The sequence below is a fragment of the Phascolarctos cinereus genome, unplaced genomic scaffold, assembly GCF_003287225.1.
Source record: "Phascolarctos cinereus isolate Bilbo 61053 unplaced genomic scaffold, phaCin_HiC Scaffold_1;HRSCAF=81, whole genome shotgun sequence".
NCBI classification, from domain to species: domain Eukaryota; kingdom Metazoa; phylum Chordata; class Mammalia; order Diprotodontia; family Phascolarctidae; genus Phascolarctos; species Phascolarctos cinereus.
Genome location: NW_027555514.1, coordinates 26,269,212 through 26,296,986, shown reverse-complemented (window position 1 = coordinate 26,296,986; position 27,775 = coordinate 26,269,212). Strand labels below are relative to the sequence as shown.

At 42.8% G+C, this 27,775-nt stretch overlaps 1 protein-coding gene across 4 annotated transcripts in view; it reads left to right on the top strand.

The window, feature by feature from the left end:
• Window positions 1-278: 278 nt before the first annotated feature.
• Window positions 279-27,775, top strand: part of CMC1 (C-X9-C motif containing 1) — a 79,468-nt gene continuing 51,971 nt past the window's right edge. The window contains exons 1-2 of one of the 4 annotated variants that reach the window (XM_020993303.2): window positions 279-461; window positions 22,695-22,784. In XM_020993303.2, coding sequence (XP_020848962.2) covers window positions 22,742-22,784 — 43 coding nt within the window. In that variant the 5' untranslated portion in view covers window positions 279-461; window positions 22,695-22,741. The other 3 variants (XM_020993305.2, XM_020993307.2, XM_020993308.2) reach the window with 3 other exon arrangements.

Sequence of the window (27,775 nt, the reverse complement as noted above, 5' to 3'; positions counted from 1 at the left end):
CCGGGATGGACAGTGCCTGGTGGGCGGTGTGGGGGCCTTCCACGCTGGCAGGGGAATCGTGCCCTCTGCACGTGTCATTATGTATGCTAGCACTCAAGGTTTGGCCAGGCGTCACTTGTTCAAAAAACAACAGACTGCCACAGCTCTGGATTCACCTGAGCGACCTGGCAGGTGAACAGGAGACAGGCCTTCAAGGAGATCTGAGACTGGGGGAAGGTCCCCGGGGGCGGCCCATCCATGGGCCCCGCCCCCCTTGGCCAAGGGGATTAATCCATTTATGGATTTGGTGCAGGAGGGACCCGGAAGTCATGGTAATCAATCTCCGCACCACCAAGCACGTTTTGAAGCCGGCATTCCAGGTACCTGGCACCATGCTGGGCTCGGGGCACAGACACAAAACCGAACCAGTCCCTGCCCTCAAGAAGCTTACACTCCACAGAGGGGACAGTGCAATTTCACAGGTATAGTCCAAATCTCTATCACAGATTAAAAGGCTAGGGGGTAAGTGGTCCTGCTGAAGGCCTAAAGGGTCTCGAACTCACGTTCTTTGCCCTTCCAGGCGGGGGGGTTCTTCCTTCCCCTCAACAGGTGGGCGCTCCGCCACACGGGAGGCACTCTCCTTTGCGCATGCGCACGGCCTTGCTTTCCCCGCACCCGCCTCTCTCCTGTGGCTGTCTAGGAAAGCCAGGGAGAGCACGAGGGAAGAGGCGGCACGAAGCCGTCGGCGCAGGCGCGAGTCCGAGGAGCGTGGCGGAAGTAGGCACCGGGGAAGGAAAGGAAAGGTCAGAAGGGGGCGGAGCTAAGCAAGGACGCTACTGCTCCTATCCCCGGGCGGGGAAAGCCACGGGATAACGGCCTTCGCCCCGCCCCCGCCCCGAGGCCCCGCCCCCTCATCGCGCTATAGTGACGTCATCGCCGCCGCCGCCGCCGCCGCCGCAGCCGGAGATGGAGCTGAACCAAGCAGGTAGGAGCGGGACTGGAACCGGGCGGCGGGGGGCGAGGCTCGGGGCCATCAGCTCTGCGCCCCCGGCCCCCCGTCATCCAGAGCGCCGCCGCCTCCATGCTCCCCGCGGAGTCCCCTGCGAACTCCGAGCCTGCTCAGTGCCAGGGAAGTGCGGGAGCTTCAGACAGGAGGGAAAGGAAGGAGCCGACCTGGGCACGGGGGTTTGGCACCTCCCGCCACGCATGCGTACGGCCCGGCAACCCCCCCCCCGCAGGCTCCTCCTCCCCTCCCCTCCCTTCGGGAGTTCAGGACCTAGAGTCAGCAGAAGCTTGGGTTCAAATGCTGCCCCTGACATTGACGGCCTTTTTGTCTCCGGGCAGGCTGTGGCTAGGGGCCTAAGTTTTTCCATCTGTCAAATGGGGATAGTAATACCTCTATTAATAACAAGGAGGCAATTGTAGTGTAATAGAGAGCAGCAGTAGGTTTGGAATCAGGAAGGCTTGGGTTCAAGTCCTACCTAGTTTTGACTCATACTGGCTAGTGTGGGCATGACACCTTATTCTCTAGGGTGCCTCCTGGCACCTCTGTTAAGACTTTTAGATGCATCTGTGCAGGAAGTTTCCCTTTCCAGGACACACCTAATAATAATAATTATAACTAATATTTATGTAGTGTTTTAGGGTGCTTTGCAAATACTATTTCTTTTCATCTTCATAGCAACTCTTTAACGTAGGGGGTGCTGTTATCCCCATTTTCCCAGTGAGGAAACTGAGGCTGAGAGGTGACATGGGTGTCCCGGGCTGTACCATTGGTAAATGTTGAAGGCTGACTTTGAACGGGTCTTGCTGACTCCGTAGGGCAGCGTGTTATTCATTTCTCTGCTCAGTTGTAATTCCCACGGGGATAAAATCATAGATCTGCCCCGCCCCCCCAAAGTCTGTAGAACCTTTTGAGGTTCAAGTGAAATAAAAATCAGCAAGCCTTTATTCAAAGCCTACTGTAGCTAGGCATGGAAAAATACCATGCTGAGCATACTACCTAGTCAAAGAAAATGCTCCATTATGGGTCCCTGCCCTCAAGTAGCTTTATGTTCTGTGGGGGAAACAACATGTACATATATAAGGGATAGGGAAAAGACTTAGGATTTCATCAATGCAAGGACCTCCCTGGTGAGGAAAGTTCCTGTACCAGTACAGGGCAGCACCTTCTCTGTAATTTACCATCTTAGAGTGGCCTGGAGCAGGGAGAGGACAAGTGATTTGCCCAGGGGGGACATCAGTATGTGTGGGAGGTAGGACGTGAACCCAGGTCTTGATCCACAGCTGCCTCTCTGTACCGAAGTAGTGTCTATACAGTGTATCTAGTATGGAGTAAATATGGATGACTGAGGAGGAGGAGGAGGGGATGGGTGGGATGGGGAGGGCTTTAAGTGCTTGAGCTGAGCTCCTGTTTATTTGAAGTTCTCCATAAATGTCAGTTGTCATGTCCCCTTCCCATCATCTGCCACACAGGTATATGCTTGAACTCACAGAGACCGCTGGCGTGTGGGCCCTTGCGTGGGTGGGGTGGTCACTGGAAGGAAAAGGCCCAGCCTGTATTGTGTGGTGGTGACAGTTCGGTTCTTTTTTTTTTTTTGGCTTGTTGCTGAGGCAATCAGAGTTAAGTGATTTGCCCAGGATCACACAGTTACTAAGTGTCAAATGACTGAGGCTGGATTTGAACTCAGGTCCTCCTGACTCCAAGGCCAGAGCTCTCTCCACTGTGCCACCTAGCTGCCCCCCAAATACAATTGATTATGCCTTACTTAGCAGATAGCAAACATTTACTTTTTTTTTTTTACACTGAGGCAGTCAAGATTAAGTGACTTGCTAAGAGTCACACAGCTAGTAAGGAACAAGTGTCTGAGGCTGGATTTGAACTCAGGTCCTCCTGACCCCAGGGCTGGTTCTCTATCCACTGCACCACGTAGCTGCTCCTGGTTGTTCAGTTCTACAGTCCTGTCTTTTCTTTCACTGTGTCCTTTGGGCAAGCCTTTTAAACTCTCCAAACCAGAGAGGTTTGAACTAGTGAGCTTGCTCCTCGACGACGATTTTAATAAATCTTACTCTGTGCAAGGCACCATCCTGAGCTCTGGGATCCAAAGACCAAATCCCCAAAGGGTTTCTGCATGGGTTTGAGAAGCATACATGCATGCGCTGGAGACCAGCACGTACACAGATAATACAACACGTATAGGAAAAGGAATTTCCATGGGGGTGAAAGGGCTAACAAGTGGGAGCAGGAAAGGCCTGTTTGTCTGAGTGCTGGAGTGGAGCATTGGATAGAGAACGGGATTCCAAGAGGCAGAGGTGAAGAGGGGGTGCATTCCACACAGGTAATGGGGCGGGGACATGAACGACCCCAAGCTTCCTTTATTTGGAGCCCCTGTATTTGCTGTATGGTGACTCCTTTGCTAAGGAACATCATTAATGTAACTCAGAGGTGATGGGTACCATCAGAGGCCTTATGGGTGTTCTCAAGCCACAAGGAGAGCCTCCAGGGGCTTCGTAGCATTAACTTCTCTTCCAGCTTTTAATGTCAGAAACAGCGCTTCCCCAGTGAGCTGGGAGCGACCTGCAAAGGCCGGCCGCCTATGCAGGCTGCTGGATGGTGCCTTGCTTTTGTTCACCAGGGATTTAGATCCACGTGTTGGAGTCCACAAGGGCTCTTATAGTTGACTGACCCTTGCCCAATGTCCTCAGTTGTGATGAGCCCAGGTCCCAGAGCTGGATCCCCATCTTTCAGTGTCTTTGCTCTTTTTGTGACTTAGCTGCGGTCTCTGGGCATATTTAAGTGCAAGGGTAGACATGTAGAGAAATTGGCTCATCTGAAGGTTTCATTTTAAAACTTGGTCTCATTTTATGACATTTCATTAATATTGATAAGAGGAACTTGAGAGGCAGTGTTGGACAGTGGACAGAGAGCAGGCCATGGAGTCGTGAAGACATCCGTTCAAGTCTTGCTTCTGACATATATTGTCTGTGTGACCTGGGTCAGGTCACTTAACCTTTTAATGCCCCAGGTGGGTCTCTAAGAGTAATAAGTCAAATCCATACATGTATGTATGCATGTATGTGTGTTTATTCATATATATGTATATATGCATATGTAACCTAAGTTCCTAATGAATATGTATACGTACACATATAATATGTAGTACATGTAATGTATGTATATGTATGTAAGTGAAGTTCCTAATGTAGCTGAAATCATGTATGTCTGCAATGAGAATAACCCAGAACAATCGTGCTGAATTAGTCAGTGGATAACACAGAATTGTGGCAGTGAAAACAGTAAAGTCCCATAGGAGGATGGTAGAGAGGGAGATGGAAACTTAATGGAGACTCCATGAGGGAGAGCTTCAGAGCGCTGTAATAAGCTTTCATCAGGGGTTGTTAACCTAGGTTTGGTTTTGTTTTTTAAGTTTTGATAACTATTTCAGTAAATACAATAAATAGTCAGCAGCCAGGCAGTGCAGTGTGCACAATGCTGGTCCTGGAGTTGGGAAGACTTGGGTTCACATGAAGTCTTGGACACTTAGCAGCTGTGTGACTGGGCAGTCAGCCTCCCTCTGTCTTAGTTTCTTCATTTGTAAAATGAGGATGATAATATCACCTACCTGTCATGGCTGTTGTGAGAATCAAGCAGAACTGAAAGAGCTCTGTAAATGCTTTGAACAGGAGTTGTTAATCTGAAGTCTGTGAAAGTAGTTTTTTGTTTTTATTTTTTTAATTTTGAAACTGTATTTCTGTATAATTATTATTTTTTTGTTGTAATTCTATGTATTTAAGTATTTACAAACATTCTGAGAAGGGGCTTTAAATGCTTTACCAGACTTCCACGGGGGTCAGGACACACACACACACACACACACACACACACACACACACACAGAGTTAAGAAATCTTGCTTAGAAATTGATGGCACTAATCCTTTGTGTTGTCTGATTTCACCTCAGAATTTACAGTTTTCTTTTTCTTGCATTTCCTATATGTTTTACCAAATATTTTGCTATCAATGTTTTATAACCTATGAGCCGTGATCATTAGCATCTTAGTTCACAAGTGGAATGAAAAGGGAAAGGAGAGAGATTTCCTGAGACGATGGACAAGAGGAGAGAGTGGATGGGGACATGGTCTAAAGGAGAAGGGAATTAACAGAAGTGTGAGCTAAGAGCTGTGGAAGACTGAGTAAAAAGTTATGGTCCATGTTCAGACTTGGGGAGGGAGGGATGAAATATCATTGGGCCTGGATCCCTACCTTGCATAGGTGGCCACATGGCTTAGCCCAGGACAGTTGGATAGCTGTCATTTGGGTGAAGAGAAGTTGCATATACATAGGCTCTTTCCCAGTCTGGAAAAGTGTCAGTGCCTCTATGGTGAGCTGAGACTCTCGAGGACAGGCCATCTACTCTGTTAGCACCAGGTGTCTGGGCAGAGTGTGGCACTCAATGCTTCTTGGTCTGACGCTGTACTTCCGCCCTGTTGTCTGTGCCCTGTTGGTTTATCTTGCCCCATAGACATTTTCCCACTTTGCTTGACACCATGCCTCACCCCCTATAAAATTATAGGGACCCACATTTAAAATGTTCTCAATGCTTGATAATACACTGTGTGTTAGACTTGTTTTTTAAGATAGTTAGCTCCGTGATCTCCCTGGTGTGGATGTTTTCTTTACTTGTGTAGCTTGTAACCCTTCCATGCCTTCCCACTCTCTATAGTTTTTTTTATACCCATCTAAAATTTCCTCTGTGTGTGTGTGTGTGTGTGTGTGTGTGTGTGTGTGTGTGTGTGTGTGTGAGAGAGAGAGAGAGAGACAGACAGACAGACAGAGAGGACATGATCTCTTTGCCTCCTTTCCAACCACGCATGTCCTCCATAAATGCCATTACTGGTGGGATATGACAACTTGCTAACACCCTCCATGAATTAATTGCTTGCTGGGCCATGGACGGTTAGGATTCTTCTGAGATGGTGGTGGTCCTTGATTTGTGGCCATATCACGTTACTGGGCAAATGCTGCTGCTGAAGAGATTGTCCATTTGTGTGTGCGTTTGGTGCGCCTGCTAGATTGTAAGGCCAGGAGGTGAGTGATCATGAGTGATCAAAATGTTCTGTCCGCCAGTATTTAGTGCAGTGCATCCACACAGGCCTGTTTGTTTTGTTTTGAATTTTAGGGACTTAATTACTGTAGTAAGTTTTTTGTTTTCCCCTGAGCAGTACTAGAATGGAAATGACTTGAAAATAAGGGAGATGTAAGAATGAATCTCTAAAATTAGCTCAGTGATAATGCATTAGATTTTTATGAATTGCCACTAAATGGCCACAGTATTTTGTATGAAATTATGATGGTAATTTGGAGGCAAGAAAACTGTTCAACTTCTGTTTTGCGTGTTTTAAGCTGGGAAGCACAGTTATCATAGGAAATACATTATTTTGGCTAAAGCATTTTATTACACCAAGTGTGATTAGCTGATAAGGAAAGCAGTGGATCCGTGTCTGTAAAAATTCACATTTTTCCCAAAGCCACATTTATCTCTCCTTTTTATGTGACGTTTACAACGCTCACTTTTATTGTTGGTCATTGGCAAGCACCACCAGCGTGAGAGGAGCAGAAGGAAAACAAAGACGCCAAGCAGGTGTATCCTTCAAAAATACCACAACCTAGAGCCACAAAAGATCCTTCAGCTTCACATCTGGTCCTTATTTTAAACGCGCATTGTTGAATTTTAGCACCCACTGTTTGGAGCTAAATTGACCAAGGCTTGCTGAGCCAGTAATAGAAAACGTTATGGTGCTGACTATATTCAAACATATCTAATTCTACATCTAAGTGGTTTCCTGTTTTATCTTTGATATGTTGTAAAAGGATATTTAAAACATACTTAAAATGTTTTTATGTGATTCCATTTTGTGTTTCCAAAACAAATAATTTTTGTTTTGTTGATCATCAGTCATCTTTTATTAGCTTATATGTTTTCTCAACCCAATAATAGCTTGGATAATACAGTTTTGCTTAAGTGTAATTAATTCGAGTTATGATAACCCTCTTCTATTTTTATATTAGTTGTTTATTACTCAGTAGTGGACTTAATCATTTGGCTGTGTTTATCTCTGTCTTCCTATTCAGTTGATATCCCTAACATTACCATAGTGCCCCCTTATGATGAGATGTGACTGAAAAGTTAATCATGAACGTCCATTTTATTCTCCTGTCTAACCCTTGATGGAAATGTTAAAGTTGACAATACAGATCTCTTATATGCTTATTAAAAGTGCACACATGAACATTTAATAATTCAGTTACACAATTCAAGAAATAATCGTCAGTTGTCAATTGTGTACAAGATACTGTGCTAGGTTCTTTGGAGGATTTAAAAAAGCATACTTTACAGTGAATCTCCATTCATTGGAATGTAACAGTGATTCAGTGGATTTCTAACATTTAGGCATCTCTTCTAGTTATATCTTGTTTCTAGAATTCAGCAGGACTCGCTGCCTTAAGGATTGCAGGAAAACTTTGTTTTCAAGAAAACAAACTGCTCTCGTTGCTTTAGCAAATGTGCAGTGAAAACATAAAGTAGTAGGTCTCTTAAATAAAAACAAAGCAGAATATGGAAACTGCTGTTTAGTGGGACAGTTCTCACATCTCATTAGAATCTAAGTTCACATTAATCAAGTGGTCATTAAAATGACGGGTAAGTGCTAATTGACCCTGTAGGAGGCCTCTGCTTTATTTGACTTCTGCAGCTTGTTTGAGGTTATGTTATAGTCCTGGCAAAGTGTAGTTATAGAAGGTATCTAGAAATTGATCTAATTACTTAAAACTGTTGAAGTAATTCAGTTGTAAAGATTGACTCACAGTTGACTCTGGCCAGAACCCGTGGGCGTGCTCCACTGGGTGAGTTCCCAAGTGAGTGCTCGTGTTCACCAGGGGAATGTTGAGCTGCCTGTGGCCAGCTCTCTGTGGCTGTTATCTGAGCCCTTCCACTGTTAGCCTTCTTTCATCTAGTCGGGGAGTTGGCATTTCATGTTCTGCCAAGGTGCTTTGTGAGCTAACTGTGGTGGCCTTCCTCTTGGGAATGATTCTGAGACGACTAGCTCCTGGAACTCCTTTTGGGTGTGCACTGAAACGGCCATTCATTCAACACACACTTTTACGTGCGAGATAACAACAGGTAAGATAGGGCCACTGTTCTAGAGTTACTTAGTGTAGCAGAGCTGCGGATTTGTTTCCAGGCTAATTAATCTAATGAGCTTTCACCCATGTGTATATTTTTCCTTAATAATGGGGCTTTTTTTCCTCCTTAAACTGACATAACAATTTGTTCTCAAAGTCACTTTTGGTATAAACAGAGAGACTCATTAGAAACAGAAATGAAAGCTCAAAGTGTCTAATTATCTGATACGGGGAAAAATACATCAGTGAAAGCCAGCCGAATCCTATAAGCAATTAGTGTCTGGGGATGAATCAGGTAGTTAAGGTGATACACACTTGAATTGGTGGGAGATGACTGATGTAAGGGAGCAAAGAGGTCCTTTTTGTGTCCTTTCAAATACCTGCTCTTCATTGCACCTGATTAGGAAGGTGAGGACCACAGAATTTTGAGCTAGAGAGGACTCAGAAATCATCTGGCACAGCTTACTTTACAGAGATGAAGTGACTTGTTTGGATCATTGTGAACGAATTGGAGATCTTTAGGCAAGTATACAGAAAATTTAGGGCGTTGTGATCTCTGTCTTTCAGCATTTGAAGGACTACCCAGTGTAAGAGGAGCAGGGGTTGTTCTGCCCTTCTCCTGCAGACAGAAATAGGAGCCATTGGAAATTCTGGAGAGGCAGATTTCAGTTGAACCTAAGGAAAACCATTTTTAAGGTGTCTCAAAATAGAATAATGACCGACTGGAGAAAGTAAGCTCCCATTTACCTTAAGTCTTCACATAGACATGGGACGACCACTTTGGGGAAATGTTGTGCAGGGGGAATTCCTGTTCTTGCACAGAGGCTAGATGACAAAGAATGTCCCCTCCGGTACTGAGATTTGGGGATTCTGGGAGTAGGTGGCCTGTCCTTTCATATTCTGTCACCACATCATTGGAAAAACAGCTACAAGTACAGGTCCTGTTAACTGGGTCAGTAGCTTATTTTTATACAGCTTTATGTTTGCTTTTGGTTGGCCTTGTACAAATCAAGAGAATGATTTAGGTTCATTCTAAACTATGAGACTGTCTTGGGATAAGCAGATTGGAGGAGCCTCTGCCAAATAAGGGGGAGAAATATTGATTACTGAGTTAAAAAATTGCTTCCCTTTTCTACCAGGCCTAAGATATTTCCACTTTTAAACAGAGGGAATGAGGGTAGAATCATAGGGTTTTTAGAGAGCTACAGTGAACTGAGAGAGAATTTAGTTCATTTTCTGTTTTATAGATGAGTAAACTGGGGTCCAGACAAGTTGAGTCAATGTGCCCCTTGAACACCTTCCTTGTCTTTGAGATTTTCATCACCGTTAGCTAAAGAACAGTGACAAAAAGTTACACAAGTCAGGTCATAACACATTAACTTAGTGAAATGACAGGGAATTTAGGGCTCTTGACATGATATAGGATGAGACTCATTTTTAAAAATCACTGTATTTGTTCAGTAGATGTTTGTTAAATGCCTGCCATATACAAAGCACTGAGCCAAGAATTGTAGAGGGGATAAGAGAGATGAATTAGGGACTCAACTTTCCAGGTGTTATTTGGCAGTCTGAGTTAATTGTCATAAAAGCCATATAAACCATATTCATACCATGGTTTCATGATACATTGCAGTTATGAAGTATTTTACAGACAGCATTTCATTTGATGTTCACAATGACTTTGTGAGGTTGGCATTATCAATATTACTGTCCACATTTGACAGATGAGGAAGTGGAGGCTCAGAGGAGTTGGCTTTTTAATGGAGCTACCCTAAAGTGGGATTGTTTGCTTTGAGAGATGGGAGGCACGCCTTCATTGAAGGTCTTCTGATGGAGAGTGGATGACCTCTTTTGAAGAGTGTTGGAGAGGGAAGCGTATGAGGCCACCCTAACCTTGGCTGGCACACAGGTCACATAGTTCACACTTGAACCAAGGTCTTCTAACGGCAAGCCTTTCCGATATCTCTCCATTTTACCATGCTGACTCATTGCAAATAAAGTACCTTTAGAATGAAAAGGGGGGAAATATCTCTTCTGACTGAAGTGATCAGGGAGTAATCACAACTCTTAAGTGGGTATGGCCTAGTCAATCCATAAACATTTGCTAAGCACTGGATCAACTCCAGTTCTGGGCCAGGCCTACCTCAGGCCTGTCCAGTAATCAATTAAGCCTCAAAATTAGGATTGAGACCCTAACAGATCATGAAATGCAATAAAAATAACCTCACTTATAATGGCACAAAAGGATACAGTTCTTAGTTAAATGCAAACAAATGCTTCTTCCTTCCCCTTCCACTCACTGCCCACAGAACATCTCACCAATCAGATGCCAGTTGGCAGTGATTGGTCAGAAAGGTGTTAGGAATTCAGATCAAACTTCCAGAGCGCCAACATTCCAGTAGGCTGGGATTTTTCTACATCACTTCCAAAGAAGACAAATTAATCATCTAAGCCCTGGCCCCCAAGTTAACCATATCCCAAGGACTGGCCTTCCTCCTGCCTCCATAAAGGAAAACTAGCTCGGCCTCCATAAAACAGGTGCTCCTTCTGCCACAACTCAAAATGCCTTCCTCTCTGGCACTGTGAACTAGAAAAAAATTTGTCTGTCCTCAAATTTCTCAGTAAACTTTGTTTAGACTTCTTTGAATCTATTATATTCCTCTGTGTATCATCTTTATTTCTATATGTGCCTTAACCCCCTATTAAATGGTAAACTCCTAGAGATCTTTCTCTGTGTTTTTTTTTTATTGTATCCTCAACGCCTAATGAAGGGTCTTGCCTAAAGTGGATGTTTAATAAGCGTTACTTGAACTGAGCTGAAAATTAAGTTGAGGCCGGAGTTTGGAATGCTGCTCTGAAAAATGGGGTCCTCGCTTCTTAGAGAGTGGGGAACAGACAGAATGTTTGAGTGAAAAAGTGATGGAATCCTGCCTGGGCTTCAGGACCCCTCTATTCATAAGTGTTCATGGACATACTTAACCTGGGTCCTTTATTCACTACGCTTTTTAAATAAATGTCTTTGTATTTGTGGTGACCTCTGGCTGTGAGGTGAAATGAAATGTTTTGATAGGCACTTGTGAATAAGGTTTTAAGTGGGTGCTGGCCCACAGGGTGCCTCAAACCTGGGAGAGTTTTTTCTAGGGGCCCCTATGTGAAGGGGGGCGTGCCTCAGGTGATATACATTACCGAATTCAAGATGTTTTGAATATAATGGTTAAGAAGTATCCATTGTTAGTGAGAACACTAACCCTGTCTTCATTTTTTGGAATTGGTGATGAGAAGTAATGTGGACAGTAGTAACTTCATAGATTATCTCCAAGCCAAGAGAGATTCTTTATAATCTATTCCATAGAAATGTTATTCTATTCCATAGAAATATTATAAGATATGGATAGATGTTCCCTTTGGACTATTACAGCTATTTATTTAACAAATATTTATTGGAACATTTACTATGCGTATGAGTATTTTGCTAACCCTTTTGAGTCATTCAAAGAACATGGATATAGACCCTATCCTGAAGGAGTTTATCTAGTTGCTTGGAAACATCATTATATTATTGCAGAAGATTATACCTTTTTATACTTTATACTTTTATATTTTATTTATTTATTTATTTTGCATTTTTATTTATTTATACTTTGCCACGTATAAGCTTGGCAAATAAAAGGACTATCCCTTTAAATTCATTTGTAGAACTGTATGGTGCTATGAACATTGTAGTCACTTAGTAAGTAGGCATTGAGTCAGCCTGATAAAATCTGAAGTAATCCCTTTTCTTCTCTGTCTTTTTAGTGTGATGAATGAATGACCTGTGTTCTAGTGATTTAAACTGTAGTTTCTCTGTAGCCCTTGTGAGTGCTTTAATAATAATAATTTTTTTTTTTTGTGAGGCAATTGGGGATAAGTGATTTGCCCAGGGTCACACAGCTAGTGAGTGTTATGTGTCTGAGGCCAGATTTGAACTCTGGTCCTCCCAACTCCAGGGCTGGTGCTCTGTCCACTGTGCCACCTAGCTGTCCCTGCTTCAGTAATTCTTTAAAATGCCTTATGATATCCAAGAAAATTCCAACTTGTATGTGTAAGTGGGGCCTGCTCTCAAAGTGGTAAATTGCTTTCTAGGTCTAATAGCCAAGATGAATAAATATCCCTCACGGTTCTTGAATATTAAAGTAAAAGGCATTTTAAATTCATTAAACAGGCACCATATAGAAACTAGATCATATATAGAGCATTCATTTTCAGTGAGTTGTCCTTTCATATATATATTTGGTAAATAGACTATTGAACCTACATAGTTGAGAAAGTAAGGACTAATTAACGAATTTCCAGGAGAGAGAATATAAGGTATGACTATAATATAATGAAATAATTTCTCTTTCTTGAACAAAGATATTAAAACTTATACATGCAAATGTGAAATATCCTTCAGCGCACTCATTTTGGGAAGCTGTACATTTATTCTAACAATACTGTTCTTCAGAATATTTTTCAGCCCTTTTGGAGCTTTTGGAGAAGAACATAATTTAAAAAAAAATTTTTTTTAGGCAGTTGGGGTTAAGTGACTTGCCCAGGGTCACACAGCTAGTAAGTATCACATGTTTGGTCTGAGGCTGCATTTGAACTCAGGTCCTCCTGCCGCTGCCCCCTGGGAAAGAACATTGTTGTTAAAACTTTCGAATGAAGTGTCTAAATCTCTTGTCAGAAGCAGCTAGATGAGGTATGGATAGAAAGCTGGACCTGGAGTCAGAAAGACCAGAGTTCAAATGTGCCACAGATACTTATTAGCTGTGTGACCTTGAGCAAGTCACTTAACCTGTGTTTGCCTCAGTTTCTTCAGCCACAGAATGGAAATAATAAAAGCACCTACCTCCCAGGATTGTTGAGAGGATCAAATGAGATAATATTTGTGAGGTACTTAGCACACTGTCTAGTACTAGTAGAGGCTATGTAAATGCTTAGTGCCTCCCCATCCCCTTCCCTTCTCTTTGTGACACTCAGGGTCTTTGAATCCTCAGAAGAAACTAAACTTAAAATTCCAAAACCACTAGCAATTCAAAGGACAGTAGATAGACAAATAATGAAGATGTAAGCAAGCGGGTACTTTCCATCAACATGTGTGCCAAAAGTGGCATTATTGAGGGTAGGTGTTATTGGAAAAGAGGTGGGCTGGTCATGTTGTGAGCAGAGGAAGTGTGAGTGGTTTATCAGTACCCTTAAGGTACAAAAGGAGCAAAGGGAAGGTTTCCAGTGTGTTCAGTGGATTCTCAAAGGGTGTGCTACGCGAAGGAGGTGGAGAGGCATCCGTGGTCTGAGCATTGTGTTGTTGTTCAGGCTCTTTGATTGCTAATTCACCCCTGGCCACCATACTCTGCTCTTCAGAGGCGTTGTCTGTGGAGGCCCTCAACACTGAGGGGGAAATGGCCTGGTCTGGGAGGGGAGGATGGATGACTAGAGGTCAAGTGGGCAGGATTCAGGGTTGGGAATATTCTGCTAATACTAGATGGTATGACAAAAATAAGTCATTAGATAGAGCTCATAATTCTTATAATTTTGTAGGTCATGCATCATTTTCATTTCTTCTTCACCAAAAGTTTTCAACTCTTCAGTGAATTCTTCCCACATGTCCTCCCATTAGACCACATTTGTACTTTTCTTATTGGAAGTTAATGGGAAAATATACACATAGGTATAAAGGATAGCCTCTTCAGAGCATTGCTGTGGTTCAGATTTATCTTACCTGATTAAGTAAGTAATTACTTAAGTAATGCTTCCAGACATTAAATTCTAGGTGGAAAGCAAACAAACTCTTCATTCATTTAAATTGTGGCCATAATGGAGACTGGAAGACATTTCTGAAATTGATACTGTGTGTATTGTGTAAGTTGGTTTCCTGCTTCAGTAGACTCTTAGATTTATTGTCTCTTGTTGGCTTTTCTTGGTTAATAAAGCAACGTGGGTAGAAGAGGAAGTTTTCAACACCTTTGCAATCGCAAAATCTGTGGGCCAGGAAGAAGGTGTTATTAGGAAATGGGCAATGTCATTATTGTATCTAATTGTGTGAATTGTGTGGTTACTAAGAGCTGATGTGACTAGATAGATGGAACACAATATTTAGAGACATGATATAGCAATTTGACCCTGAAGCTTTGCATGAGTAAGGGCACATAAAGCCACACTGACATGCTTTCCATTGTTTTGTTAGAGGAAGACCATGTTGTAAAAGTGGGGTTTGCAGGGAGTCTTTTATTTGTCCTAATAACTTTTTTAAAAAATGGATTTACAAAGCTCATCATTTATCTTTATGTACAATAAGCTTTAAGGAATTATAATTCTATTTGACTTGAGCATATGTGGCATAAAACAGAAGGTGCTACAGCTTTGGATTTTGGTTTTCACTCACTCAGAAGAATTGGTTCAATAAATGAGTCAAACCTGTGTTTCTCCCTACTCTCCTACGTAGACTTCAGTTTCCACTTCTGTAAAATGAGGAGGTTAAATTAGATGGCCTCTGAGGTCAGATCTGTGATCCTGTAACTGTTGTACATTTCCATCCTAGTTTAATTTTAGCATCTCTATACTGTTTCCTCTTCCTTTTCATCCGTTGCTATCAGAGACAGATTGTAGTGCTGGATCATGGGAGAAGCACCTTTCCATTCCTGCTGCAAATACCATTGGAGGGAGAGAAATATGGGATGTTGATCCCTATATTCTGTTCTGGATTTCCTTCTTTCCCTTGTTCTTTGATTCCCTCCTCTTCCCAACAAAGATCAAAAGTAGAAAGAGAAATCAGAAATTTGGATATGCAACCGTATACATCATTGTTGTCGTTGTCCTTGTAAAGATCATCGGCCTGTCTGGCTACCTTGGTTTTGGCCAGCAGCTGGATTTCAGCTCTTCAAATCCATCTCTTTTTGAATCTGCTACAGTCAGTCTCCCTGAAACTGTAGCTGCTGAGGCTCTGGCCGCCGAAAAGGAAGAAAGAGGTAGGGAGTGAGACAAGGATACCTACGGGTCCCAGTGGTTGCTGTGAAGAGTGCTCCTGCAAAATTTCTAAAACGAGGTTGATGATATTTTTCTAGTCATTCTGCTAAAGTGAACTAGAAAATATCAACATTGGATAGATTCTGGTTTTCAGTGGCAGCATTACAGACATGCCTTGGAAGTAAAACAGGATTCTATCTAAGAAAAGAGATGTGAATTCTGAGATACAGTAGCTGTATTAAGTAGTATCTGGTTAACTTAAAAAACGTTAATATTAAAATGTCATTTGGAATCTGCATTTTCTTTCATGTCTCACCTTTTTTCTAACTATACTATTCCTGAATTTGATTCACTCTACCATAACCATTGTGGATTTTTAGCAAGTGTTATTATCAGTAGCCTTATAATCCAGTACTGCCATATTGCAAGAACACATGAGCCCCAAAGCAAAATGTGAGCTAACAAATTCAGCCAGTGAAAAAGGTGAAAATTGACTTTCAGGTGATGATAGAATGGTGAGAAGTTAGAGCTTTGGAAATTTTCCCTTGTGTTGTCATCCTTGTTCTCTGTCTCAATTTGAACTGGTATGAGTGAGTGTGCAGTAGAGAAACCTCAACATTGGGAACTTTTTAATAGACTTGCACATGCCTATCACACACATTCACCATTGACATTAAGGGAATTCACAACATACAGTTTTGTTAAGGAAGACAACTTATTATATAAGGAAAAGAAAACCACCATTAAAAAAAAACTTTTATAGTTAACTTTGAAATTTTTTCCAGTAACTTTGAAATTTTTTCCAGTAACTTTTATGTAACTTTGAAATTTGTATTTATCTTATGTTCCAAATCAAGTCTGTGTTTTATTTGGGGGAGAGGGGGGAGGGCAGACCTTTGATCACCCTGTATCTGCTAGATATCTTCATCTAGATGTCCAAAAGGCATATAAAACTCAACATGACCAAAACAGAATTTACTGTGTTTTAGCCGAAACATGTCTTTTCTCCTAAATACCTTATTTCTGATGAGGATATCGCCATCTTCCAGTCATCAGAGTTCTTTACTCTCTCTTAACTTCTCTGCCTCTCCCCCTTAGCTAATCTGTCGGCAAGTTTAGTGGATTATTATATCTGTTAGACTCTCTTCCTTCCCACACCCTTCTCACCCATCCCAGCATCCTTTCAGGGCAACATTCCTCAGCACTTTTCTTACTCTGATAGAAAGTGAGGTCCTTGAGGGCAGGTGTACTCTCTTTCTCTCTTTTTCTTTTCTTTTCTTTTTTTTGTCTTGGTCTCTCCAGAGCCTGGTGAGATGTCTTTCTGTCACATAGTAGGCCCTTACTAAACGCTGGTTGATTCTAGTCTTTCTCCTCTCCAGCTCATTCACCACACATCTGGCAAAGTGAGATTCCTGGATAAACCACAGGTTCAACCAAGGTCCTCCTCTCATCCAAAAGCTTTACTGCCTTCTCATTGCCTCTAGGACAACGTACAAGGCTCCTTTGTTTGATCTTTCAGAATCTTCCCAATCTGACTGTGTCCTACCTTTCCAGACTTACTATATTATTTCACTGTATTCTACTCTATTTTCCAGCCCAACAAAATTATTTCCTATTCCCTGTACAGGTGGTTCTGAAACCTCCTGGAGATGCTGGGTCTTTCTATGCCTGGCTGCCCCTTTCCCCCCCTGAAATTCACTCTCTCCCTCCTCCCTTCTATCTCTTGGAATCTTCACCTCCTTCCAAGGTTCAGCTCAGCTGCTACTTCCTCCACAAAGCCTTTCTCAGGTTCCCCCCGTGCTGTCTTTCCTCCCACATTTGCTGTGTTTTCTTTGTCTATACTTATCTATGAACATGCGGTATTCTAAACCCTTGCCCTCCAAGTAGAACCGAAGCCTCTTGAGGTCTTGGGGCGATTTCATTTTTGCCTTTGAATTCCTCACAGCTCAACTTGTATATGACATAATAAATGTTGAACTGAATTGAAATATAAACTTAATAGTCATAAATGCAAACTGCAAATAACCATACAAAACAAAGGACAGCATTTTACACATCTAACTGTTTTGTTTAACAGTGCAGAACCAAAAGAATTAAAAATGAATAAGCAATTAAAAGGCTGTTCTTCTCTGTCTCCTACCTTTGGCTCTGACTTCTTTTTTTCCTCCTCAGACATTGGTTGTAGTTAGGTTGTTACAGCTCTGCTTCTGCCGATTCATTCTGTATCTCCTCATACATTTCTGTGTATTCTGTCATGGGTCACACTTTTCTTTCCTTTTTTTTTTTTTCCTGCTGACACCACAATCGTACAGTCATAGATTTAGCCCTAGAAGGGAACTGAGAAGTCATCTGGTCCACAACCTTCATTTTACAAATGAAAAACGGAGGCCCCCAAGAGGTTAAGTGACTTGTCCAAAGTCACACAGGAAGTAAGTAACCAAACTTAGATTTGAACTCCAGTTCCAAATCTCTAAGTCTTTTCCAGGCACGTAGGCGTTTTAATACTCCATTATGTGAAAATATGATTTATTCAGCCATTTTCCAGTTGTCGGGTATGTAGGGTGTCTCTATTTTTATTCACTTATTTTATTTTTGTTATAACAAGTAGAATAATGACGAATATTTTTTTTGTACAGGTAGTTGCTTTCCTCCTTTTTAACGATATTTAGGAAAACATCCTATAAAGGAATTGCAATCATAAAGTATAGTCACTTGTTGCCATATTGCCCCCCAGAGTGTTTGCACTAAACTGTGCCAGTTTCCTTACAGATCTGTCAAAATTTATTTATTTTTTCCCATTTCAATGCATTCTGAACTTTCTGTTGCATGCGATTTATAAGGACCTTGTCGTTGTAACTCTCACAGCATCTAATAAGTCCTTAAATGGCTGTTGAATGAATTCATTAAGGATAGTGTTTAGAAATGGAAAAAATAATTATTGTAATACATGTGTACACTGTTTGGATGTACATGGATATTTTAAATGAAAAAATTTAGAAATTAATATGATGTATACCAAAGCATCTGTCTCTTTCACCCAAATGTAGAGGCAGTTGGGTGGTCCGATGGATAGAGTTCTGGGTCCGAAGTCACAAAGATCTGAGTTCAAATCCAGCCTCAGACGCTTCCTAGCTGTGATCCTTGGCCAGTCCCTTCACTGCCATCTGCCTCAGTTTCCTCAACTATACAATGGGGATAAATAGCACCTACTTCCCAGGCTTGTAGGGAGCTAAGGAGACAATATTTGTACAGTGTTTGGCATATGCTAAGCTCTGTAGAAGTAACTGCTAGTCATTTTATTATTATTATTATAGCTTTGAAGACCTGAAATAGCTTTAAGATTGTGCCTCTGTTGCTCCTTAAAAAAATGTTGATGACCTTTGTTGCTTTAGCTAAAATACAACAAAGCCTCATTAATTTGGACACAACTAATTTAGAATTCATAGTAGGGGTAAAATCTTGTCATAGGTCATGCCTTTGCAAACTTATGCATGACAAAACTGTGTTCATATTTGCTTAAAAGGAACCAGTGACCTGTTGGCCTGGAGTTTTATTTCTTTTGACTGAGGACCATTGTAAAATTTTTTCTGTGATCTTCACATCAAAACAGACTAAAGTTAGAAGGAGCTTGAGTACCGGAGTGACATTTGAGAGTTGCCTGTAAAAGGGATTGGCTCGATAACTCAGTAGGCGTCCAGGCCCTGTAATAGTCATTTTCTCAAACTCGAGGGCCCAGTTGCTGACGGGAAGGGAAATTGAGTTGTCCTTTAGTTTTTCACAGTTCCAAGTTTTTTCTCTTAAGGAACAGTTATTCTTCCATTCCCTTCATATTTTTTTTTCTACGTTAGACATATCAGTACCTTCTCCTCCCATCTTTTCATGTTCTAGGAGCTAAGAGAAGGAAAAAGAAAGTGTTTTGTGCTCCCGCCTCCTTTACTGTATTCATGGCACTTCAGTTTGCCATGCTTTGGAGATCCCATGCTGATCTCTGAGCCCTGCATATGGGGATTTTCACTTTACACTTGGCCTTAAATACATGAAGGATTTTAAAAACCTTCTGCAAATATTGGAAAATATTAGTTGTACCAAAGACTAGTCACAGCTTGATGAATCTATGACAAGTCTTAGTTCTTATTTTTTCTTCAACTGAATTCTGCTCTTCACAAAAGACTTTATTTTACAAAATCCAATTCATCCATTTGTTTGAGGAGGAAGCTAGCCCCTAGAATAGAAGGTAGCTTTCAACTAAATGATTGGTTTGTAATTGAGGCATAAGAAAGGATTTTTCTTTAAAAATGGGGCAGTCTACAATCTTTTCTCTCTTTCCAGGGCAAAGCTGTATCTGCAGGGTTAATTAGTTTGAATAGTTTGGCAAGGTGTGGGGCTCACTAGTTGGGACAGATTCCAGACGGTTCTGGGGCTAAGTTCTTTTAGACCCTTTAAAAAATGTGATTAGATACATATTTTAGCCTATTTACGGGCTCCCTTCTTAAAGTGATTTTGTCTTTTTAAGTGAAGTAACTTAGCCTGTTATGGGGGAGATTTTTGCTTCCATAATCCCTACTGAGGGCAACAATTTCCCCAAATCCTCACTTTTCTGTCTGGCACCTGAGCCCCAAACCTCCTGGGGAGGTCTGCTGTAATCTGCTTGTTTTCTCTTTCTTTTTTGCTTCTGGAGATAGTGTGTGTAGGTCCTTGGTTACCTTCACCTGATTTCTATTTGTGCATTATCTTGATTACTTTGCTTGATGACTTAAAAACTAAAACAAAACCGCCTTTGTGGCCCTCTCGCTCAATGAAAGACAATAGGATGGCCTGGGGCTCTTGAAATGGTTTCAGCATTGATTAAAATGGAAAGTTACTTGCATTTATCCTCCACATAACAATGAAAGCCATTTGAAGCTACTTTGAGAAATTCTTTTAAGTGCCTTAGGAGTGTGAGTGTGGCTTTGATATGTTAAAAGCCTGGGTGGCTTTGGTACTTTCTTTGTGGCTCTCCTGCTTGGAGGCTGTTACCTGAAAGGTGTAGGTGCTGAGGGCCTGAGCCGGGATGCCAGACAGTGCTGTTTGGCCGATGGTTGTTCGTTGTACTGCAGGTGAGTGAAAGGAGGGGGGAGAGTATTGGGGCTTAGTGCTGGAAGTCCACGGTGCCCCCTGGGGATGCTGGCTCGGCTGGGGCTCCCTCTGCTTTCCCTCCTGTAGCCACAGGAAGGAGGACACTGGTGTTTGTGGTTTCTCCTGGATCCTCCTCAATCTTAGTGCCTTCCCACTGAGATTATCTGCTTTTCATCCTGTCTGTATTATCTCTCCCATTAAACTGTAAGTTCCTTGAGAGCAGGGACTATTTTTTTTGCCTTTTTTCTTTTTTTTGTTTTGGTATCCCTAGGACGTAGCTTGGCATCAAGGTGGCATCCCAGTGCACAGAACACTGGACCTGAAATCAGGACGACATGAGTTCAAATTCAGCCTAAGAAATTTACTAGTTGTGTGATGCTGGGCAAGTCACTTAACCTCTGCCTCAATTTCCTCATCTGTAAAATGGGAAGAATAATAGCACCTGCTTCATAGGATTGTTGTGACGCTCAAATGAGATGATAATTGTAAAACACTTAGCACAGTGCCTAGTACTGCCTGGCATAATTAATACTTGATGACTTGACTTAATTTGTTCTGATGAAACAAGAGAATGGGCAGCTAAAAGCTGGGGTGGGGAGGCTGGGGGTCAGGAGTCTTGAAGACACCTCTTCCTGAGTTCAGATGTGGCCTCTGAGACTTACCAGCTGTGTGACCTTGGACAAGTCCCTTCACCCTGTTTGCCTCAGTTTCCTCATTTATAAAATGAGCTGGAGAGGAAATGGCAAACCACTCCAGTATTTTTGCTAAGAAAACCCCACCTGGGGTCATGGAGAGTCAGACATCTGAAACAACTGAACAGCAGTAGCAGCAAACAAGAGAGTGAAGTGGTTTGTGGTCTCCTCAGAATCACCCACAGGGTCGCACGGGGGTCCGCAGGACAAGTTGGGTATGAGTCCCCCACCATGTCATTTGGGGCTTCTCATCTTGGCATAGGAAATACCCTTACTGCTCCCTGGGTTTGGCATGCCTTTACATGATTGAGTCTGCATTCCTAGAGACAGATCACCGCCCCATGATCACATTCGTCTCAGGATCTGAGGAAAAACGTGTTGATGTGAAATAGACTCATTATTCACCATCAGTGGTTCTTAAATTCTCAACCAGAGCATTATCAATCTACGTTGCCAGAGGCAATGTCTCTATCCATGGACGGTTTAGATAAACTTCTCTAGTGTGCTGCACTTGACCTCATAAGACTTCTGCCAAGATCTAATGGGATTACATTCTTCTTTGGTCTTTACAAAAAGACATACTTATACTTAGAAGTCAATAAGAAGAATCCAAGAGAGGACCCATATTAATAAGGAACCCTTTAAAAAAAACCCCAAACAAACCAAAAACAATTTTATGGTAGAATGTTTACCTTCAGGAAGTTGTTCAGAGGTAGTTTCAGTTGGACGATATTCTTTTTTCAGTGACACTCCAATAATTTTAAAAAAATCTGTACCCATAAGATTACCATGTGATATAATCAAGTGCTGTTATGCATTTGCACTTATTACTAAAATAATAATAATAATAGCCAACATTTCTGTAGTATTTACTGTGTGCCAGGAACTATGCTTTATAAACATTATCTCATTTGATCCTCAAAACAGCCCTGGGAGGCGTAGGGTTAAGGGGTGCTAACGGGTCCCCTGAGCTTGTCTTTTTGAGTTGCCATGTTTTCCAGAGACACGGAACCCAGAGTGTGCAAGAGGTGCTGAATGTGTCCACATTGAGCCCCCCCACCCCCCAGCTCACATAATATGTTGTTTGCACCCCAAGCTGGATTCCTTGTGTGTCCTTGGGAGGCAAGACTGGCCTCTGTGCCAGACTGGGATAATGCTGTGCACCTGGGCGCCTTTGCAGACAAGCTGAACCTCCTGCCTTCCTATTCTGGTGGTTCCCAAGGGAAAAGAAGGAGGCTTTTGCCATAGCCTTGCTCCTCCCCTTCGGGAGGGCTAATTGCACCATTCCCCTCCCATGCCATGCCCCTTCCTTTTCTCTCTTCCTCCTTTTGTTGTACTGTCATAAATATGCAAACTTCTCTAAGGACTGTGAACTCTTTGGGTTCCACATGCATGTTCATTTCTCTTGTAATAAACCTAGTTTTCATATAAGTCTCATGGTGTGATTGGCTGTTGACACAACAGATGAGGAAACTAAGGCAAACAGAAGTGAAGTGATTGCCTAGGGTTACACAGCTAGTGAGTGTCTGAGGCCAGATGTGGACTCAGGTCTTCCTAATACCAGGCTCAGCACTCTAGCCACCTAGCTTGTACTGCATTATATGACTGGAGTTTGGGATGGGTGGGGGACTGAAATTCTTCTTTGGCGTGGTGATTTGTTTGAGATATAGACCTTTATAGATTGTGTTATTTTTGCAAAAAATGAAATAGTGTAGTTTACTAATATCTTCCTTTTCTTGCAGAAGACCATCTCAGACATGTAGAAAAAGATGTTTTGATTCCTAAGATTATGAGAGAGAAGGCCAGGGAGAGGTGTTCTGATCACGTGCAAGGTAAGATTCGAATATTCATCTAAAGATCAAATGCATTCTTTGATAATATGAATTGAATTTAATCCTTAGCTTCAGAGTCAAGTAGTCAGTAAATTAATTTGCATGATTTCCCTCATATTCTACCTATGAGAACTTGCAGGAAGGTTTCAATTTATATACAATTTACAATATTCTCTAGAACCATGTAGTAAAAACATTTCTTCAGAAATGCAGTCCTAGGGACAGAGAAGAACCTTAAAATCCCTTTCTTTTAGTAATTGATTGTGGTGGGGGGGGAAAGCAACACTGAGCCTTATTACAGCCTTTTTTAAAATCCACTTTAATCAACAAAGTTCATGTGTGTGTGTGTGTGTGTGTGTGTACATGTATAAAGAAGCCATGACCAGAATGGCAGGTTTGAGTCACAGAATGGAGGAATGGAGTGCTCTGTTTTGGGTGGAGGTTGTCAACAGGCAATCCCAACTTAAGCAACTTTCGTGGAAAAACTAGGTTTATTACAAGAGAAATGACTTTACATGTGGAGCCTAATCCAGAGCAGAGTTCATAATCCAAACAGAAGCCTTGCCTTGGGGTAAAAGGGTGGTGCGGTCTGAGCTCCTTGGCCCCTTTCGTGGAGCTCTGGGCTGGGGAGGGCTCATTAGGCAAGACAAGTAAGATTAAAGAAGGGTGATGTTGAGATTTTAAGCCTTTTCACTTTTTTGTAAGGATGATTATTTTAAGGAGAATTTGATTAGATGTTTGATTGTCCACATTGAGGGCAAATTAAAGGGAGGTTAAGCATGGAAGGAAGCACCGAGGATGGCCCTGGCATTTCAGAACCGAGGAGTCTGGGACACCCGGGAAGCTAGTGCCAGCCTGGCACAGGGGATGGCTCTTGGATTCCACAGCTGGCCTTCTTTTCCAATGCCTTGCCCACAGGCAGCCTCCTTTCTTGGAGTCTGAAAGAAAAAGCTGGGATGACCTTAAAGAAGGGCACTTTTGGACTCAGTATAGACCTACTTCTATGCCAGCTTGGTCTCTTGAGTTACTGTTTAGGCACAGGATTTTATAGAAGTTTTTTTCATTTAGAATGATAGCCCTTAGAGATGGTCTAATTCAGTAGTTTTACAAATGAGGAAACTGGCCCAGGGAGCGTAAGTGATTTGCCCAAAGTCAGATGATAACCATTTATTGAAGATTTGAGATGAGGGTTATGTAAATGCCAGTCATTATTATTACCCCGATCTTTTCATTTTTTTCGGTGGGGTTCACATAGAAATGGTATTGGAACATATCATCCTGCTATTCTTCTGTTAGTGGCTATTGCATAGGTGGATGCTTGAGCACAGCTGCTGTATCCACGGTGCTGAATTAGGATGTCGGCCCATCTTCTGGGGGATCCCTGAAGACTTCACTGGCCTGCCTCTTGCAGCAGACAGAACAGGGATGACTCTTCCCTCTTCCTGTTGCTGCGGGTTTTAGATCTCCCCTCCCGGACTGACGCTGCTGCTGTTGTTATTGAAGATGAGGAAGTAAGCTGAATCGTTAAAGCTCTTGCCATTTTCTTAGGTTTTTCTCCAGGATCACATTTGCAAAACATGCGTGTATATGATGGAGAGAGCTAGGTGTCCTGGCTAGTTGGAGCAGGCGGATAAGATGGTGGTGCAGAGCAGTGGCCCTCTAGTAAATCTACGATAGGGTCGATTCTCAGCCTGCGGAATTTTTAAAGTTTTGATTTTAAAGTATCGTGGAAAGGGCGCTGGATTTGGTGTGAAAGGATCTTAGCTCGAGATCTAGCTCCGCTGCTTAGTAGCCGGGCGCCTGTGGGTAGCATTCCTTACCTGTCCTGGCTTCGCTTTGGTCATCTCTAAAAGGGGAAGGATGGACTTGTGGACTGCTCTTGTGCCATGACCCAGCAGGCTTAGTTGGAGGGGACGCCTCCGTGTGCTCCCGTTTGACACTCATGTTGGTCAACACGAGGCAGGCACCATGAGCTCCTTGATGGAGTCTGTCCCTGCAGACAGTGCGGGAGCGGGGCTGCCTGCTGAAGGGTCAGAGTCTCTCTCAGCTCCCTCCTCTTCTGGTTTCAACGCTTTGCTGATTGTCTGGCTACAAGTGGTTGGTTTTTCTTACTCAGGTTCTTCAGACGCTCACTGTCAGCATCGCACAGCTGTGTGTCTTATTTCCGTGTCCCAAAGTGTTCTGTGAAAACACTGGCAAGATTTGTGTGGTGATCAAGTGAGTCTTACACAGATGGGAGGTCCTGGTCAGGCACTTTGTGAGGCCCTGCCATCCTCGGCTCAAGGCCACAATTGCTGCTGCTGCCTTTCAGAATTTCAGCGGGACTGTGAGAAGTTTTGCCTGGTCCATAGAAAGCACTTTATAAACTCCTGTTGACTTGATTTATTTTAATTTATGTGAATCTTTTATGTTTTGGATGTATTTCTTGTAAACAGCATATTGTTGGATTCTGTTCTCTGATCTTTTTGCTATCTTCTTCAGTCATATGGGTCATTTCTCATCTCATTGATATGCACAGTTATGACAGTTGATTTTGCGTTTTTCTTCATTGTATTTGATTTAACTTTTTCTTCTCTTTGCTTCTTGCACCCATTTACAGAGGAGAGGGTGGTGAGAGAGGAGTAGGCTTAGCTCCATTATTCTGTATTTCATGTAGTTGCTTCTTTTCCTTGCCCTTCTTTTATCCCTCACTCAGATCCAGCCACAGGTTAATATGCTTTCTTTTCTCCCCTCCCCTCTCCTCCACTGGTTCTCTTCTCCCTTCCCCTACTCTCCCCTCCTCCTCTTCCTTTTCCCTTCCCTTCCTCCTTCTTCTTCTCTTCTCCTTTCCTCCCCTTCTTCTCACTTCCTCTCCCCTGCCCCTCTGTCCTTTCACTTCTGTATCAGGAGATAAGTAGCATGTTTCATCTGTAGTCCCTAATCCCTAGTTCCCAATAGTCATTGGTTCCTGATTAGTCCAGGTGTGAGATGACAGGTCTTGCTCTAGGCTCTGTGTCAGTGTCAGAACAAAGAAGGAGGTGTGTATGAGAGATGCTGCAAAAGCAGAATCGATAGGACTTGGCATCTGATCAGATAAGAGAGAATGAGGAGTTGTGGATGACACCTAGGTTGTGAGTCTAGGTGACTGGGAGGAGGGTGGTATCCTTTAGAGTAATAAGGGAATCAGGAAGAGGGGAGCGCTTGGGGGAAAGATCATGAGTTCAGTTTTGGACACGTGTACAAAAATCCAGGTTGAGGCTTCTGCTGAAGGTGGAAATGCAAGACAGGGCAGGAGAGAGGTTAGGGCTGAGCGAGTGGCTCTGTCATCGGCGTAGAGGTACTCATTGAAACCGTGGGAGCTAAGGAGGCCTCTTGTTCCTCCTCCGTTCTAGAGGAGGGCCAGTGACATCATGAGTGCGATGTGTTGACTTGGGCCTCAAGTGGATCGGAGGGAAGCCCAGCTGTGCAAAGTCATCAGCCTTGCTCTCCAGAGGCATCAAAGGTCCAGACGACTGGGGATGGCTCAGGACGCAGTGGGTGACCTTGGTCTTTCTAAATGAAGATTTTTTCCAGTCTCAGACAAACTGAAGACAGCTACCGACCAATGGAGAGGTTAGAATTGAGACGAAAGAAGGCCCAATTTATAAATCCCAGTGACATCAGTCTGGAAAGGAGAGACCTACAGAGGTTTCGGCCAGAACAGAAAGCAGCTGCTGTTTACACTCATTCTGAGCAGTGAAAAAACCTAAGCAGAGAGCCACACAGAGGGCTGCACCAGACCTGTTATTGGCCATGCGGTGAAAGCCAGAATGATTGCGGTTTGAAGGCCTGCTCAAGTGGCTCTGTTTAAAACTCTTTAAGCTCTTTTTAAAAACCTGTTTTTCAGAGCCATCTTTCAAGAAATCAGAACTGAACACTGCTCAGGACAAGAGCAAATTGTCCCAGCATTTTGAAAAGAAATAATAAAGAAGAAAGAGGAGAAGGCGTTTGTTGTTTGTCCTTCGTCCTTGAAGAAAACCACTGACATCACAATGGTGATGTCTTGACTCAGAGAATGAATCAAATTTAAGTGAGGCTGAGCTGCCCAAAATCATCAGCCGCGCTCCTCCAGAGTCGAGAGAAACCAGCGGCAACACCAAAGTCAGGATGGCTGGTGATGGTCCGGAGGGAGGAGGAGACCAGCTCTTCCCAGTTTCCGGGCCCGCGGCAGCATCATGGTCAGCCAGAGCAGTGTGGGTTAAGGAAGATCCAGCAAAGGGGAAGGGGAGGGGCCAGACAAGTAGGAGGGGAATCAGGAAAGAGCACCATCAAGAAAACTTAGAGAGAAGACGGCATCACAGAGAAGAGGGTGATCAGTAGGATCACAGACTGCACAGAGGGTAGGAAGGATGGAGGAAAATGCCATTCGTTTTGGCAGTTAAGAGATTGTTAATTTTTGGTCGTGCATTCAGAAACCTTTAACTGTTGCTGGGGTCATGACCCACAGTTTAAGAAGCACTGTATACAGAGGATGTCCTAAAGAATCATAAAATTTGACAGCTGGAAGGGACCTCAGCAGCCAGAGAGTCCAAGCCATAAATACTCACTTAGAACACACTTGGTGGTTGTTCAGGCTCTGCTAGCCCTTCAGGGAAGAGGAACATACCACCTCCTTGATAAGGGACATCCAAACACCAAGAGCCACAGACCACTCAGCAGTCTCATCCCACCTTGGGTATCTGTGCAGAGACACCTGAAGCCATGGGTTTTACAACTAGTTCCTTTCTTAGATTTTGTCTCCTATGAAATCTGTAGGTGTCTCATCTACCATTCTTCCTCCTTCTTTGTGTTTATACTTTATAGTATCTAAATTCAGGGACTATACATACGTAGTTCTCTCCCCACAATCCCTTTTAATTTAAAGTCCTTTTGATGAGTCTTGTAAGACACCTGGTAGACACATTCTTTCCAAGCCTTTGTTGGAAGTGTTCCAAGGAACACTGCCGAAACTCAAAAAGGAATTGTGAGTGGAA